The sequence below is a fragment of the Abramis brama genome (genome assembly GCF_963993115.1).
Source record: "Abramis brama genome assembly, chromosome: 13".
Classification (NCBI taxonomy): Eukaryota; Metazoa; Chordata; class Actinopteri; order Cypriniformes; family Leuciscidae; genus Abramis; species Abramis brama.
The window spans coordinates 10315115-10334382 of NC_139975.1; the positions used below are offsets into that span (position 1 = coordinate 10315115).

At 39.0% G+C, this 19268-nt stretch overlaps 1 protein-coding gene across 4 annotated transcripts in view; it reads left to right on the top strand.

Moving 5' to 3' along the window:
* The window catches only part of LOC311094363 (A disintegrin and metalloproteinase with thrombospondin motifs 2), a 157095-nt gene that overhangs the window by 59936 nt on the left and 77891 nt on the right, over nt 1-19268 (top strand). For all 4 annotated transcript variants that reach the window (XM_084132297.1, XM_084132294.1, XM_084132296.1 and 1 more), the window contains exon 3: nt 2717-2888. In XM_084132297.1, the coding sequence (XP_083988423.1) occupies nt 2717-2888 (172 nt within the window). The remainder of the gene's footprint in view (nt 1-2716; nt 2889-19268) is intronic.

The following is a 19268-nucleotide window of genomic DNA, read 5'->3' on the forward strand; positions in this document are numbered from 1 at the left end:
TTTAATATTTGTATTGTGTGGTAACCGTTTTATAAAAGCAATAAGGTACTCAAGGCTAGTGCTGTATTGTGAGTAAGTCACGGCTAAAGGGGTTGCAGGTTGCTAACAACGCCCTTCAGCCGTGACTTATTCACAGTACAGCACAGCCTCGAGTACCTTATTGCCTACATATATATATATATATATATATATATATAAAAAACATGTTCCAAACATGTTTGTTTTTTTCAAGAAGTGGCTTATAGATTTGGGTGGTCGCGGGTTGCTTTTTTTTAACTGACTGTAACTTTTTTTACTAGTCCATTTTGACATCTGAAGTCTGATCTCATCTGATCTCAAATTGATTCAGCATCTTTTTGCCATTACAAGCTGCTTTGATGTAACGGTAAAAAATTAAATAAAATCATAGCCATCAATACACACACCTTTGTAGAATCTAATTTAGATTATAAAGTGGCATGAGTTTACCTGTTTTATGAGATTTGTGGACAATAAAATTAATGTTTTTAAGTTAATTTATGATGTGATGAGATGGTTATTTGGTCCTTGAATAACATGCCAGGAGAGTTGGAGGACTTTTTTTGAAAAAGGAACAAAAAGGAACTATGTTTTTGGCAGAGCATAATAGAAAACTATATCAAAATCTCTTTCAAATGGATGCATAGGGGTGCCCAATGCAGGAATGTGCGTATGCCCTTCCACCCAAAATCAGGGGTCACTTAGTTTGGGCTTGTTTTTTCAGTCCGGGTTGCTTATTTCTCTAGCAAAACCTAACAACATTGGTTCATGTTCAGTGAACCAATGACTATTGCTAAATAGCAATAGTTGCATGAATTTATAACATTTACAGATAAGGACGTGGCCATAAAATGAAAATTATGTACTGGAGAAAACATGTTTTAAATGCATTAAACAAACTTATTGAACTATATGAGTTTGTTTGTTTGAAGCACTTTATATGAAACATTCTTATGTCGAGAGAGGTCGTGTCGGGTCGTGTACTTTTCCTGCAGCATCTCACTTTGTTACCTCCTCCATTATTCATATGCATTTTGTCCATTTTCAATACTTTAAAGTGCACTTTATATGAAACACTGGCGTCGGTTTTTCGCGCACAGTGCAAAGACCCGACTAATCGATAATGAAATTCATTGTCAGTTATTTTTGATGATCGGCTATCAATTTAATCAGTTATTGCTGGCTATTTATTTTTATATAGTACTGAACATAATTTTTATTGACTGTATTGTTTTAAAATCAAATGGCACACAAGTAGACAACCTTTAGACAACCAAGTAACTATTGGAAGGAAACTTCTTAGTATCTCAATCTTTGCTAAGGTTTCTATGAGATATGTGCCCAGTGGTCACTAAAGTCGTCGTCTTTATTTAAAAAATGTGTAATCCTGATATCATCTAGATGTGAAAATACACTTGAAAAAGCATGAAAGAGGCAAAAAGTCTAAGACATTTGTGGGAAAAGTCTGGGCTTTAATGGCAGGTGGCTGCAAGCGTCAGCCGAATCCATGGCGTGGTTCACACCATGCACATCTGCAACAGTACTCCAGCCATAAGAAGAGACAGACGATCCGTCTCCTCTGGGAATCATTGTAGCGTATCACTCTCTGGGGTACTCCTGAAATCCAGTTTCTACCTCATATCTGCCACAGCTGATTCAGAGCCACTCCTGTTATAAATGTCCTTGTGTTTAAGATGCAGCTGGTGTTAGAAGAAATGATCCTAAATCAGGTGTGGAAGTAAAATTGAGATTTGACTGACTTAGGGTGGATATCGGTGGGAGTAATGTGTCTCAAAGCAGGTGAAACAGGCCTAAGGGTACACTAAACCTTTTAGAGTCTGAAAGCAGAAAAGAGGTTTTCAGCGATATGTGTTAAAGTTAGCCTGGAGGAGGGTTCTGGATTGTGCAGTGGGGCAGTAGGCTATTAGGAATAAGAAGGTGCTAAAATGGAAATGGTGGCGTAAAACTGCAAATAATCAAGATATAACACACATAGAAGAATAGAGTAGCCTAATTATTTAAGAAAGAAACCTGAAAAAAAATTATCATGGTTTCCACAAAATAAAGCAGAACACCTGTTTATAATAGATTATCAATATAAAAATAAGAAATGTTTTTTGAGCACAAAAGCAGCATATTAGTTTGCTTTCTGAAGGATGATGTGACACTGAGGACTGGAGTAATTTGTTGAAAATTCAGCTTTGTCACCACTGGAATATATTACCTTTTAAAATGTATTAAAATAGAAAACCGTTATTTTGAATGGTAATAATATTTCAAAGATTTACTGTTTTTACTATATTTTTTGATCAAATGCATGCTGCCCTTTGATCAAAAGCTTGTTACCAAACCTTGTCAATCAGATGAATATATTATTTGGTTGAGCTCTACTCTATACTAGCGTTTTGGATGAAACTGTGCACATATAGGGTTAATGCCTGTTTTATTGCCCCTTATTTGCATGAAGAAAAGAATTAGCATAGACAAGTTAAGTACTATCTCAAGGCTACAAAGAAGGACTGGAAATGTCTTCCTCTCATCAGCAAGGAATTCAACCCAACAAACATCTGGCATGAGTCCTTTATTCTCTGTGTCACTCAATTTATCACAAGATGCCTAGAACATATCAAATATTATGGTATTGTAATGATAATATAAGTTTGGCACACTGTATGTATCTGTTTTTTTCTTCTCACAGGCAGGGATGATCAGAACTGAGCAGGAGGAGTTTTTCATTGAGCCAGTGGAAACGGGACATCATGTGATGGAGCAGGAGGAAGAGAAGGGTGGCCGTTCTCACATTGTGTACCGTTCTGCCGCCTTGAAGAAGCCTCCTGTTAGCTCACTAGCTGCAGACTTTCACTCAAGAGGTAAGTCCTGATCAGCACCTTTTCATGCTAGTGTTTATGTTAACCTGTAAATTTTGCAGTCCCTTTTGTGTTATGTAGTTGTATCATTGCCCCAGCACTGTCTAATATGTCAGCATTTCTAAAGCCTTTAGTCTCTAAAGCATTTCATTCCAATTCTAGCAGTTTTTAGTGTGATTACAACTAGTGGTTCACATGCTTAGTTAACCCAAAGACTCAGAGGCCTCTGGTCAGCTTGGGTTTCACTGTTTGGATAATCGTCCACAGGCTGCCCAGCGGAGTCCGACATAATGTGTCTTATTCAGTTTTGGGCAGTAACGCATTACTTAGTAACGCTTTACTGTAATTTGATTGCTTTAGTAACGGAGTAATGTAACGTGTTACAATTTCCAAAATAGTAATTAGATTATAGTTCCAAGCCCAAGTTACTATGTTACAGCTGTGTTATATTGCTGCCAACAGAATGCATTGTTTTATCATCTAGATTGTAAAAAGAGAAATAGCTTTTCAGATGCCTGCCTGTCGCACACGCGAGTTCGCAACGTCATCTACCCGAGACCTACTTTGACTGGTAAGAGCTTGCACGGCGGTAAACCAACGAAAACAAACTCAGCATGGAGAGAGAAAATTACGCGTTCCGTAGCTGTAAATAAAATCACTATTTTAAGTTCTTCTGATTTTAAGTCAGAAGAGACTGGCTTAATTTTGTTTGTTGCGAGATAGAGTATGCACTTCCCAATGAAGTTAATTCATGAGCTGGCATACAGAATGCATTTCCCAATAAAGTTAATTCATGAGCAGGCTAAAGAGGTTATTCTGTTTTTTTTTTTTGTTTTTTTTTTGAGGGGGTAGGGTGGGGGGCTAGGTTGGCTAGTAACGTAACTAGTAATGTAACTAATTACAATTTTGAAATAAAGTAATCAGAACAGTAGCTTGATTACTTTTAAAAGGAGTAATCAGTAATTTAATTACATTTCCAGAGTAACTTGGACAACACTGGTCTTATTGCATGTAATGAACTGCCACATTGAACGTCTCGGTTACGTATGTAACCCTCATTCCCTGAAGGGGGCAACGGGAGACGTTATGTTGACGTGACGACTTAATTGGGATCACTTCAGGGAGTCCTATCACTTCAGGGAGTGTCTACAAAATGAGCCAATGATCATTGGAAGTGGGTGCACGTACCTTGTTTTTCGTTGAGGAGCTGAGATTGTGACGGCCGTGCAGCGATGGTCAGCAACTGTGGCGATGGGACATAACGTCTCCATTAGGGAACGAGGGTTACGTATGTAACCGAGACGTTCCCTTTCAGTCGCTCACGTTCACCGTTATGTCGAAGTGACGACATAATTGGGATCCCTATGGAAAACGCCACGGTTGCTGCCACATCCAGGGCCTTATGCAAGACTCTCAGACCCCCAACTGACTGAGGCGGAAGGCCTGCGTAGAGGGAGTTCGAACTGCTGTTCCGTTGTAACCCACACAGTGGAACTCTTGGATAACACTGGGAAAGCGTGCCTTTCCAGAGGAGAGGGACGCTGCGGAAGCCACATCCTGCCCGAAGGGAGGTAACATGTGGAGAATACACATATGGACTGGCCGGTTAGGGGCAGTACAACGTGTTAGGTGTCACCCAGCCCGCAGCTCTACAGATATCTGTCAGCAAGGCGCCGTGTGCCAGCGCCCAGGAAGAAGCGATGCTCCTAGTGGAGTGGGCTCTAATCCCGAGCTGGCAAGGCACGCCTTGGGCTTCGTAAGCCAAGGCGATGGCATCCACTATCCAGTGGGCTATCCTCTGCTTGGAGACAGTCTTTCCCTTCTGCTGGCACCCGTAACAGACGTAGAGCTGGTCTGAGGTCCTGAGGCTTTGCGTTGTGTCCACGTATAGGCGTAGAGTGCGAACGGGACAGAGAAAAGCCAGGGATGGGTCTGCCTCCTCCAAAGGCAGCACTTGCAGGTTCACCACCTGGTCCCGGAAGGGAGTGGTAGGAACCTTGGGCACGTATCCGGGCTGGGGTCTCAGGATCACGTGAGAGTTACGAACGGGCCGAATTCTAGGCATTCGTCGGCCCTAGGTGGCTGAGGTGACTGAGCACCATGTCCCTGTGTTCGCACAACTGCTCCCTCAACTGAGCCAGAATGAGCCAGTCGTCGGGGTAGTTGAGTAATGTGAACACCACGCTCGCACATGGGAGCAATGGCCGCCTCCGCGACTTGGGTGAAGACACGGGCGACAGGGCGAGCCCGGAGGGTAAGACTTTGTACTGATATGCCCGCCCCTCGAATGCAAAGCAAAGAAACTGTCTGTGTCGAGGGAGACATATCGGCTGGAGGGACCGGCTCGATCGCACAGGGGCATTGTCCGCCAGAACACGTGTGAACTAAATGCCCCTGAAGCCTGGGCAACCGAGAACTGTTGGGCGAAGCTCTCGACTGCGTCGCCGAATAATTCAACCTGGGAGAGTCCAGGAACCAATATTTATCGGTCTCCCTCATGTGCGCCAGGTTGAGCCAAATGTGGCGCTCCTGGACCACCAAGGTGTATTTCGTAAAAACCGTATACATACTGGGAACTATATTCTCAGAAGGCGAAGCACTGCTACTTCAGCGGAGTGATTTGCTCGCAGCACCTAAGAAGCCCGTGGTGAAGAGTAGAGAGTTTGCTCAGAGTTGGAGTAAATCACTCTGCAGAAATAGCAGTGCTTCGCCTTCTGAGAATATAGTTCCCAGTACGGTTAGAAGATGACTGTGTCTCACGTGACCTTGTTATTTGTACACGCTGTGACTATGGAAATCACAACATGTAAATAGGAAAATGTTGGCGTTATTTTGTCACTTATTGGGAGCAGTATGCTAGCTGGAGCCGTTTACCTCCAGTCTTTGTGCTAAGCTAGGCTAGCGGTGGGTGCATCAGACAGAGTTACGGCATGCACGGAGATGAAAATGGTATGTATGGACTTATCTAACTCTGGGGGATAAGGTGAATAAGCTAAAGTCCCAAAAAGTTGTCGTGTTCCTTTAAAGGCAACTTTGAGATTTAGGCCCCGATCACACCAAACACGCTTTTCAGGTTCGAAAGTGCGAGGCGTACAGCACTGCCCCGATCACACAGAACGAGCAGTGTGCTGCGTTTTTTATGTTGCTAGGCAACCACCGAAACAGCTGTCCTGTCAGTTAAGTAAATGTCAAATCAGCCTTTTATTTACTTTCTTTACTTTCTGTTAACATTGTGGTAGTTACGGTTCGTGAAGTTGTTAAGCTCATGGTAACCCGCGAGAGCACCACAAGTTTAACCTCCATCATTGCACTCTCCGGGCGTTAAAAGCAACTGTAGTTTTCATCACTACAACGGAAGGCCCGTCTCTCCATTCATTCGATTGGACAGTGGAAAAAAATGCGATGCCGTTGGGCGCTTTTTCCACTCGGAGTTGGGGTTTTTTCAACTGCAAAAACGCGAGGAACAGCAGGCGGTAAAACGCGAGGTGCCTGGGGCGCATAAACAGCGCACAGAAGGCACACTGCCATAGGAAAACAATTGAAAAAAGGCGCCTCTCACTGCAAAAAATGTGATCGGGGCCTTAGGAAGCTTTTGAGCATTTTACCATGCTGTCAATTGAATGCTTACAAGTGACATTTTGCAGCTCTGCCAAGCAGTTCTTCTAGAGGAGATGTTATTAGCACCATTTGGTCATGTACCTATTCAGGAGATAGAAAATTGATTCCAAGCCTTTCTTCAATTGCTCTCTGCGTGCACAAGGCTTAGTCAAGTTTCAGCTGTATTTTCCTCCTTTTAAAATGTGTTTATGGCTAAGCTATTGCACGCTTTCAACCCATGCTGCGTATCAGTACATCTGTTGTCTAAAGTCCTCTGCAGTTAGCGACTATTGGCCCTTTAATGCATTCATATGATTTTTTTTTTACACTTTGCACCTTCAATACAGCCTTTAAATATAATATTTCTGTTTGTGGGTTTTTGTTTTGTTGAAAAATAGATAATAGATATGCTTAATTTCAGACGGAAAACAACATGCAAAAAAACAACACCTTTTGGTTTCATTTCTTGTCAGCCATATGGGAAAAAATATCTGTTTCACATGTAAATAAATAATTATGCAATTAAATATTGGTTCTTCATAACAACCCATTTACAGTAGCTGCTTGCTAACATTCAAATTAAAAAGGACAGATAAATAATATTTGATTATGAAATTAATACAGAAGCAGATTTTAATTTAAATGAAAATAAAATAAAAAATGGTCTAGCCCATACTTCCTGTTTGATTACGGGAAAAAATGTTTACCGTTTTCTTTTTACATAATGTATAGTATGAATTCATTAGTGCAATTATTAATTGCATTGCGTGTTGCACTGTTGAGATTTAATATTTGTACAAAAAAATAAACATTTTATTTTTAGCACTATTTTTATGTGCTGTTGTAGGCTGTATGCAGTCTGTCCGATAACTTTATTCAATTCCTGTATTTCACAAGGCACAGGTAAATATGACATTTATTATGGGTTTATGTGAGTATTGTTTTAAGTTCACATATATTTAAAGTTGTTATATATATATTTTTTGAGGCCTAATAAATGTTAAAACATGTATAGCTTTCAATTACACTGTAATGTTAAATTAATGTTAAAAACAATTTATTTCATTGAGACATCAGTAGCTGTATTAGTATCTGATACTGGCCTTCATTCATAAAAACATTAAACAATAAATGCCATTAAATAATAATAAACAATAATTAACAATAAATATTAAACAATAATAAGTAGGTGCCATTAAACACAAAATCTTTTTTTTAAAATGTTGTTTCTAAATTAATTGGAGATTAACTGTGAAATTATTACATAAAACGTATTTCTAAAACGTAAATGTTTTTAACTGCGATTAATCACAATTAATCACTGAAGAAATGTGTGATTAATCTATTTAATTTTTTTAATTGATTGACAGCACTAATATAAACATACATATATTTAATATAACACTATATATGTAAGTAATATACGTTTTTTAATCAAAAAATGAAAAATAATAAACTGTAAAACGTTTACCATTTAAATTGATCATTTTCAACCTATTTTCAACTTTGATTTTGCCACCTTATATTTTCATTTCTAAGTATATCATATAAATGTTTATATTTGTATATTTGTTTGTATTTGTCAGAATTGATAATCATATAATTGATTATATAAATTTGATTTTATCATATAAACAATGGTCACATTTTACATTTAAATGGACAATGAAAATAAGTTATGACAGCATATCTTTTACATTGTTTTAACTCATCAAAACAAGTTAAGCAATTTTCTACTTTTTTATGTTATACAAGATTCAACTCATTTTTAAAGTCCTTTTAATGTAATTTGAGTTGAAATGACTTAAACATCCAAGTTCATTGTACTTAAAAATGTAAACTTTTTTTTACAGTACTGTGGATCCTTGACTACCATTACCATTCTGATAAACTACACTAACTAATGCACATCAATGTGTGAATTCCCTCAAAAGAAACACATACAATTCAAATATTCACAGATCTCTGTATCTAGGAGCTCATAGTCTCATAGTCTTTCATAATTGTTTAATGGCCTTGAATATGTGAACAGACTCACTCAATGAAAAGTTTGCCTTTGTATTGACTTAATTTGTTTGCCTGTTGCTTAGATTTATGCAGACGACAAAACGCAAAATCTTTCTGTGTGTACTGTGCTGTGTGTTTCTCTATTTGAAAGTGATATTAGTGATCATCTTTTTTAGCAATTGACAGTAATTATGGAAATTTGCCTACTTTACATACTGAAGTACCAAACAGACACTGCAAGTCCATTGATTTCAAAGGGGGATGCTATGCCGTAAAATAAAACAAATGCAAGAGTTTGCAAAAGTGATGATCTGTCATGCAACCAAAAGTTGCCAACTTTCCCAATTGTAGAGCAAGAGTAGCAATGTGCAAAAAAATAAATACATTTTGAGCCAGATCTGATGATTCGAAGTACAGAAACGCTCTGCTTTTATGATATTTTTGGGACCAAACCTTGTCACTTCACTTTTAATGTCCAATTGATCACCTAAAGTTCAATCAATTGTGACCTTTAGCACTAGAGGCGTTGACGCAAAAGTGCTCTGGTATGAGAGGCATCATAACTTTCAGTCTGTGTTGCATTGTGTAGCTGTGCATTGAACGGGTCCTGGAGTGTGCTGTGAATATGGGGGATTATGGAGGTCTATTCTGAGCGCTGCACGTCTGACACCACAGCCGCCAATAATAAAGGAATTAAAGCAGCTGTGGAGAGGAAAAATGAGTTTCCTTAAGAGTGTGTGGCAGAAGGATCTGGAAAGCGACAGATCTTAGCAAAGCATAGTTTGGTGTTGATGCTTTGTCAGTGACACCTGCTTCTCAGCTGATTTCTCTGTTATGTTTTTGTGATGTGTATGTGTGCATGCTTCTCTTTCTGTGTAACACCCTGTAATAATAAAATTAATAATCCATATTGACAAACTCAATTGTATATGCATTTACATGCATACATTCATCTCTGTACACATGCACAAAGTAGTCTCCCTGTTGCTTAGTGAGCTGAAGTGTGCGCCTATGAAGTGCTAGGGTGAGTCTGGATGGCGTGGGAAGCGACGCTTGGGAGGTGGTCGTGCTGCACTCTGCTGTGAAAAAGCGGAGTTTTTCATGGCCAGACGGTCATGTGACGCAAAGACAACATAACTGAGTTATGTTCCTGCTATGCTGCATTTCACCTTCTCAGAATTAATACCAAGTACTGTAGCACCATCGATTAACAACATCACTGTTGGAGCAGATTAATGGTTGTTCTTGAGGTGAACTAGGAAGCTGAATCGTTCTTTAGGGTTGAATGTTTACAGTGGTATTATTTACTGAACATGTATGTAAGTTAACGTTATGGTGATTTATAGCAACAAGGACTGGGTGATGTATTGAAAAGTCACTATATGTTTACAAGGAATTATGTTCAAGCAACATTGAGATTATGTTTACAAAAGTCATTAGATTAGTTTAGCATGTTACTGTTTTTAAAAGAGAATAGGAGGCATAGTAGCCATAATTTCATAGATGTTATTAAAATCCTATGTGACAGATTCAAATAGTGACGAATCCCTCTTTTATTCTTGTAGAGCCACTTTTTGCAGCAATAAGTTGAAAGAATCGTTTTCTCTATGACAGTATCAGTCTCTCACATCGTTCTGGAGGAATCTTTGACCCGCTCTTCTTTGCAACGTTGCTTCAGTTCATTGAGGTTTGCAGGTATGTTTATGCACAGTTCTGCAGAAAGGTCCCGCTGCAACATTTCTATCGGGTTGAGGTCTGGGCTTTGACTGGGCCACTGCAACACCTTGATTATTTTCTTTTTCAGCTATTCTGTTGTAGATTTGCTGGTGTGCTTGTGATCATTGTCCTGTTGCATGACCCAATTCCGGCCATGCTTTAGCTGTTGGACAGATGGTCTCACATTTGACTCTAATTTGGTCTACAGAGGAGTTCATGGTCGACTCAATGACTGCAAGGTATCCAGGTCTTGTGGTTGCAAAACAAGCCAAAAATCATCAGTGTGATGGACAGTTGGTATTAGGTGTTTGTGCTGAAATGCTGTGTTTATTTTTCGCTAACTTGGCGCTGTGCATTATGGCCAAACATCTCCACTTTGGTCTTGTCTGTACAAAAGAACATTGTTCCAGAAGTCTTGTGGTTTGTTCAGATACAACTTTGCAAACTTATAGCCTCATGCACACCGGGACAATTATCGCGCGCTTATCGCCAGTGTTTTTCAAGGCATTCTTCGACGCGTCTTTTGTGTTCATACCCAAGCAATTTTCACTGGTGCTGCGCTGAGTGAACGTGCAAATTCAGTCCCTGACAGTAGATGGTGCTTATTGAAAAACAGAAATACCCCGGTACACAAGGTGGCGCTCTGCAACTTTACGCTTCTGACACTCGCTTGTCACACAGAAGAAGAGAGCCAGTATTTACGTGCTTGCCAAAACCATTCACACACTTCTTGCCAACTGGCAACTGGCATGGATATTTCAAGCAGCAGCAGTATTCAGACACCAAATAGACCAGCAGCTCTACATTCATCTTGCCTCATTGCATCTTTTTTCTTCGTCTACTTCCTCTACTTCCTCTTCGTCGTCTTCTTCCATCAATGTGTGCTCGGCAAGACCGTTTTGTGCTTGAGCGCCACCATGTACTAACTTCAGCAGCTCCAGACACGTGAACAAAAGCGGCAATCTCATTGGCCGGCCAGTAACTAACCCGAGGCGGGGTTTTTTTAGGTTACGCTTTTACGCCTGCTGTTTTGCGCGTCGGTGTGCATACTCACATTGGCGCCCTTTGTTTAGTCACAAGGCGTTAAACTTCGGCGATAAGAGCGCGCGATAATTGTCCCGGTGTGTACGGCCCTTAAGTGCTGCTGCCATTTTCTTATTAGAGAGAAGAAGCTTTCTCCTGGCAACCCTTCCAAACATGCCATACTTCTCCAGTCTTTTTCTAATTGTACTGTCATGAACTTTAACATTTAACATGTTAACTGAGGCCTGTAGAGTCTGAGGCAGTGATGGAGTACTCGAGTCCTGGACTCGGACTCGAGTCCGACTCGAGTCCCTATTCTCTGGACTCGAGTCCGACTCGAGACTCTATTCTCTGGACTCGTGACTTGACTTGGACTCGCGGACTAATGACTCGTGCTTGGACTCGGACTCGAGGATATATAAAATCGGACTTGAGCATTCATCAAATGAATGACGTTGGATGAAGTTCTGACCAAATAGGTTATAAAATTTTGATTTAAGATGTTACACTTTTGCTGTTTCGGGCTCCAAGACCGGCCGGGATCTCTTTTTTCCCGCATAGAACGAGCAGAGAGAAAGCCCCGGCCGTGCGCGCACTCACCATCTTCAAACAACACGAGTGCTGTCTTCCTCCCTCTCCCTCGTGCATATTAATCAAAATCAAGACACGATAGTAAAAGGTCGAAAGAATGAAGTTTCACGTGGAGCATTCGGAGATTTTTTTCTCCTGAATTACCGCAGGGTGTGAATTGTTAAAAAAAAAAACAACGTTTGCCTTATCTTCTCTGAAAAGCGTTCCACACATTCAGCTGACATAAACAACAATTTCAATAAACGAAAAAAAAAAAAACTATCCAGTGATGAAATGTCTTCTGTGTTGACACAAATCTTGTGCGATGTCCTAAACTGCCGAGATAATCACACAACGCGTGCCGTAGGCTACACGTCCATTAATGACACGTCCGATTCGCGAACTAATGACTCCTTTGAACCGACTCACTTTAATGGAATGGTTAAAACAACTGTCCATCTGTCCAACAATGAATTCACGAGACGTCTGAATCGGTGTATAACAAATCTGTAACACTTTACAATAATGTTCCATTTATTAAACTCTAGTTAACTACATTAGTTAACATTTACTATTAATAAACTGCACTTCTACAGCATTGTTAAAGTTTATTTCAACATTTAGGCAACTAATAGCCTAGGCCTACATTATTGATATCAAAAGTTTTATTTGTTAATAAAACCGCTGTGCGGTGTCATTTTTGTTTAATGTAGACCCTCTTTTACAATTATATCAGCTCTTTAAAGGTGCCAGAGTGGAGAAATGTAGGCAGTCTTGAAATATAACACAGATTCAACCTTGATGACTCGACTCGGACTCGAACACTGGGGACTCGAAACTCGACTCGGACTCGAACTCAGGTAATGGTGACTCGACTCGGACTCGACTCCGACTCTTCTTTGGTGACTCGGACTTGGACTCGGACTCGAACACTGGGGACTCAAGACTCGACTCGGACTCGACATTGGTGACTCGACTACAACACTGGTCTGAGGTGTAGTTACTGTTTTTTTTTTTGGCAGTTTCTCGGAGCATTGCACTGTCTGACCTTGGGGAAAATCTGCTGGGACGTCCACTCCTTGGAAGATTGGCAACTGTCTTGAATGTTTTCCACTTGTGAATAATCTTCCTCACTGTAGAATAATGGACTTTAAATTATTTGGAAATGGCCATATAACCCTTCCCAGATTGATGGTAGCAACAGTTTCTTCTCTAAGATCATTGCTGATGTCTTTCCTTTTTGGCGTTGTGTTAACATACACCTGAATGCCCCTGACCAGCAAACTGCCAAAACTTCTGCTTTTATAGTGGTGATCACACTTGCTGATGATCAATTAATCAAATACATTTGATTAGCAGTGCCAGACTGCTACTTACCCTCTTAATTCCTATAGAAGCAGTAAGGATGTACTTAGCTTGTTACCCGTGGCTTTTCCATTTTGGCCTAGTTTTTGGTAGATAAATAATGACACGGTGTAATGTGTCGTTCATCTGAGGTTGTATTTACCTAATTTTAAGTCCTATAATTTAATTTTTAGCTATATCACCCAGCAATAATTGTAGGACTTTTTCTCTTTCCAAGTCTGTGTGGATTTCATGTCCCCTTCATTCTCTTTATCAAGAGAATATTCTTTTGGTCAGTGGATTGAGGCATGCACAGACAGATGGACCCCCGTGAGGCGTATCCCACAATGCATCACCTGCTTCGACTGCTGCCTCACCCTCAGGATGTTCTCCAAGCAAACACTGTTTGTCTGGATAACTCTGTACTTTGTTTTTAATGGTTGTGCTTTTTTTCTTCTTCTTGTTTTGCAGTGAAGTTGAACTCTGTTTGGGTCACCGTTTGATGGTTCATTTGGTAGACCAGAAGTAGACAGCTGTCGAGAGGGTTTAATTTTACACCATGTCTGTTTTTCTGGCCTGTTTTGTCGATTTTGTCTGGAGAAAGTAGGTTGCAAGTGAAGCATCCAACAAATGAGTGTAGTAGCACTTAATTGTCACATTGTTATTCTGTCCATATTGGCAAATCCCTTCTGAGATGGTGTGCACCACCCACATAAACAGGATAAATGAGTGACTCACTAAATCTCATGTGTCATATTTGGCGAGTTGTGTTTATTGTTTCATATGCTGTTTTATTATATAAAAGCAATATCACTAATATTAAATATCACTATTTCCATTGCAAAAAAGGGAAGAATAAAAAACACTTTTAATCTGTCACACAGGATTTTAATAAGATGGTACTCTTCATAACAGTTTTCCAACATCTATTTGGCTACCCACCGCTAGTGCAATATTGATTAATATCATCTTATTTTTAAAACATTCAGTCATTAATCTTTATTTATTGCCATGCAAACAGGTCCAGTTCTTCAGATGATGTCACCTTACAGTGACACCGTTATATTATTACTGGAATGATCCCTCCTGAATAACTTAAGTGTCTTGCAGGAACTGAACCGGAAACCTTTCGATTACCAGTCCTGAGTCTAAACCACTACACCAAATCCCCTGCTGAATCAATTTAACTGGCATTTCCCCCATTGTGACCTTTTGTTCTCAAGCAAACCTGCAGGTAAAATAAGCAGCCATTTAATCCCAGTTCTACAGAGCCTCCTACACAATGACTGTCCAGGCCTATTACATCATGTCTTGGGAGATCTGCACACGTAATGGACAGAAGTGAGAAAGGAAAACGGGAAAAGAATCCTGTTTTCTATTGCTTTTTTTGGTTTGAGCCTTAGTGTTTTACCTGATGGGTCAACGAGAGGTTAGTACTGGTCATTACTTTTACTCTACTCCTCGATCATTTTAAACGTGTTGTGGAGGAATTTGCTGTATTAAAGGGTCATGAAACCCCCCTCTTTCAGCTCAAGTCTAGCTCATAATCTTTTTGAAAAATGCAACTTAAATGGGCGTGGTGGCTGTGAGAAGAAGGGAGGGGGAGTTGGTGTGGTCAAAGCCAGTGGCCAATGCATATCGACCGTCACTGTCAGTGGTAAAACGTGAGGAAATGCTAGATTTTTTATAGCTGGCAAAGTTAAAGTCTAATGAAATACACTGACACCTTATTTTTGTCCTTAAAAAGTAACTGAATGCCCTGCTACACATATTAGCCTACTACAGTAATCATTCTATTTAAAACATATACATGTACATGCATATCGGCCATTATAAAATATATATTTGTTTATATACACTAACACTATAAATGCATATATTTGAAAATAATAAATTTTCCGCTTAAAAAAAAAAAAAAAAAACGTTCCGTAAATAGCCTAGACTACACACCCCCTAAACCCACTAAAGATGGACAATGAATGTGACATAAATTTGCACAAACTAAGCATGCGTTGATGTATTATCGAAATATCTACATTTTAATAACGAGTGATTATTTAACAAAAGGCAAGTAAAAACGGTCAGGGTTACATTTAGACACAAACACACACACACACACACACACACACACACACACCTCTGAAGCGATAGAAAAGTCCTCGGGACCGCATCACTAGCAAGACGAAACCTGCATTGGTGTACAAGGCTGAAGTCCACCATTCTCCAGTTGAATGGTTGCTACACACACATAGTTTAGATGTGCCCGTGGTTGATGGCCAACCAACCGCCCGCAGTCAGAGTCCAGCCCTGGCAGCATCGCGGGGAAAGATGCACTGGAACTTTTGCACCATGAAAACAAACGCGCGTCCCATCATTGCCTCTCTCATCTACTACGCGATATCACAGTTTGACATGTCTGTCTTTGGAAAGATCCACGTGGTATCATGATTAATTCAGTGAAGTGTCTTCTCATTGGATATGAAGGCTCAGCCTCATTAATAATTATGAGAGAACGATGAGTCATCACCGGACGATCCGTACAGAAAAACGTCACATCCTGTGACGTGGACTCGATGAAGATTTCAAACCCGGAAGACGAAAATAGCGGATACAAACTCAAATTTAACCATTTATATCCTATTATTAAATTTTACAGATTATAACATTGTCTTCTATGGTGTTCAACACACCTACCTCTGTTAAAATCTCAGAAAAATTGGTTTAGGGTTTCATGACCCTTTAAGCATTAATGAATCTGGTGGAAATGCTTAGGGTGGAATGGTCACATACACTCCAGTATAAATGTTATCTATTTCACTCAAATAATAGTTGTAGACGGTCACACATGCACAGATGGCATCCTGCAAAACTAACAGCAAGTTAGTGAGAAAACAGTAGAATGATACTACTTGTGATTATGTATATGGATTTTTTTGGCCAGGCCTGTTCTTTCACAAAGCTTTTGCTTTAAAACGTGCTTTTATGTGCTTTTCTGTCCCGTCTTGACAGATTTTGGTCTCTGTAAGATTCTTCAAAATTTCTCTTTTAGTGTTCCACTCATGGAACAATATGTAAATGATGACAGAATTTTGAATTTTCTATCCAGATGTTCTTACCAAGCTGTACCACAGATGGACAAAAGGTAATTTTAAATATCAGCTCTCTTGCACCTGTTGAATGTCTGAGTTAAACCTCATCCAATTGTCGATCTGGTCTTCATTCTGAGTTTGTCCCCATCTCCCTTAGCAACCCATGCTCTGATCTGCCTGTCTGTAGGGACTCAAAAACATAAAATTTCAGCCCAGCAGAGCTGTTGGTTTTCTTTGGTCACGAACAGGAACTGTGAGGACACACATATGGCCTTTGAACTGCATCCATATAAAACAAAATATTTGGGTTGGACATTTGAGAAGAGACTGTTTAACTTGAATGTTTCATAGCAACACACAGGACATCAAGGACACGGATTTCCGATATGGCTATATATATATATATATGTAGTATTATAAGTATAAGTATAATAGTATATAGCCTACCGGCCATGAATGTTTTTGAAAGAAGCCTTTTATCCTCATCAAGGCTGCATTTATTTGATCTAAAATACAGCAAAAAACAGTAATATTGTGAAATATTACTACATTTTGAAATAATTGTTTTCTATTATAATATACTTATAACCTTTGATACTTTTTTCAGGATTCCTAGTTAAAAAAAGAACAGCATCTGTTTAAAATAGAAATATTTTGTACCAATATAAAACTACCATTCAAACGTTTGGGGCCAGTAATTTTCTTTTCTTTTCTTTTTTTCTTTTTCTTTTTTAAAATAAATTAATACTTTTATTCAGCAAGGATTTGCTAAATTGATAAAAGAAAAAGTGACAGTAAAGATTTATAAAATAATTGCTATTTTAATTTAATGTTGTTCTATTTAACCTTTTATTTATCAATGAATCCTGAAAAAAGTATCACAGGTTCAATAAAAAAACTGTTTCCAACATTGATAATAAATCTGCCTATTAGAATGATTCCTGAAGAATCATGTGACACTAAAGACTGGAGTTATGGCTGTTGAAAATCCAGCTTTGCATCACAGAAATAAAAGATATTAAAGTATATTAAAATAGAAATATCTAATATTTCTAAAATTGAAAACTATTATTTTAAATTTAAAAAAAAAAAAAACCCATTAAAATAGTAGTGTCCAAATTGTTGACTAGTAGTACTGTACTATTATACTATTGCTCCATAATTATCTATGCTAGTATAATACGCTCTATGTGTACTAGTGGCAAAACTTTCATAAAATTCATTTTCTCAGAAACGGAGACAACGATTTTAGAAACCGTTTCGCTAGTCGGATTTCGCATAATATGAGAGAATACTCACCCTCAAAGTTGTCGATGTAGCTCGAAATATATAATTTAAAGCCCTTCTCTTTCTTACTCTTAGGTGTGACAGCTAACTGCCTCACAATATTGTTAACATCATTCATGTTAACCGCTGGAAGTTTTTGTAAACAGCGAGTGTAATTTACCATTATCTCCACCGAATGCAAAAACGGGTTCCGACGCAGCACCGGATGTAACTGGGCGGGCTGAGACAAAACGCGGAACTGATCGTGCATAGAGCCTATTATGTTGACTGCATAGTAAACGGTGTATCAATATACATAGACAAAATACAAGTGACTTGAATACTACTTACCATTAATGCTACTTTTGGTGCTGGTTTTGTGCAGTGCTTTGTAGTCAGTTAACATCCATTGTTTCAACAAGATTCAGATCGCTTCATAAATGTAAATTCGTCTGTCCATGTAATTTTCAAACGATTTATAAATGGCCGGAAATTTACCGCTCCACTTCACATTGTCCAATGAAATTTGAACTTCTTGTGCCAGATGACAATTGGTCGGTGTATTATACATGACAAACAGGCTTCAATGAATTATGTAATATTTTAAAATATGTGTTATGTTGATTTTTAATTGAATTGACACACTACCTTTTATTATTGAAAAAAAGTTTAAAAATTGCCGTCGAACCATATAGGCCTACTCACTGAAAGAACCATATTTGGCTCGAGAGCATCGGTTCCCAAGCAGACTGTGGATATACGTTTACACCAGTGCATTTTTGTTTTAAAACGCATAACCTTCGCTACGGTTGCACCTGGCCTCCACACACACTACTCCAGAGTTTTAGACCCTCGAAAACGGAGACTGACCTCTTCAGTCAAGTCCGAAGCAAGACAGTCACACGCAAAGTGACACAACCCATAGCAACGCGTTATGGCAACAACACCTCAGACTGACAGAAACGTAAAAATAAACATGAATTTAGGCTACTTTAGTTTTGTACACATTGTCATGTTAATTATAATCAAATGCATTTTGTTTTATTGACCACAATATTATCATTGATATTTGTTTGACAAGGGCAGGGGCTCGAGCACCCAAAGCCCCTGCACCAGAACCTTTATTTTTAAGACTCTATATATGTCGTTCTAAGGATTGATAAGTCCTTTTGTGTTCCATGATTTGGAATGGGGGGTTTATTCTTATTCCTGTAATGAACCATCCAGTTGGTTTTCTCCCGTTCTCCACAGGTGGTCATGTGGTATTCATAGCTACAACTACAGTATACAATTATTTCAGTCCTGCCATTTCCATCTGTATGTTATGTAAGTAGTTTACTGAATATGTTTGAACTGGACAGATTACAGGGCAGCACCAAAGCCATTTTTAGTGGTCTTTTTATGGGATCTTGACTCCAGAACATCTGTTCTGAAAGGCCTAATATTACAAAATAATAACACACCCAGTATTCCCAGAGATAGACCCAATGGACTTGAGCACTGGAGGAAGCAGCTGCTTGTAGGAACACTTCCTTTACTGAAACTCTATAATTTCCTCATACATTCTCTCTGTGTTTCTATTTTTTGTCTCTCTGCCTCTTTCTTACTTTCTTACTTTTCATAATTTGCAACACCTGGAAAGGGGACATATTGATGATCAGAAAAAAGTGTTTAATTCCTTTGCAGCATGTTCTCAGAGCTTTTGCAGTATGTACTAGAGTATGTGCTGCTAAAATCCTGTATAAAAGAACATATTTAGTAAATATACAGT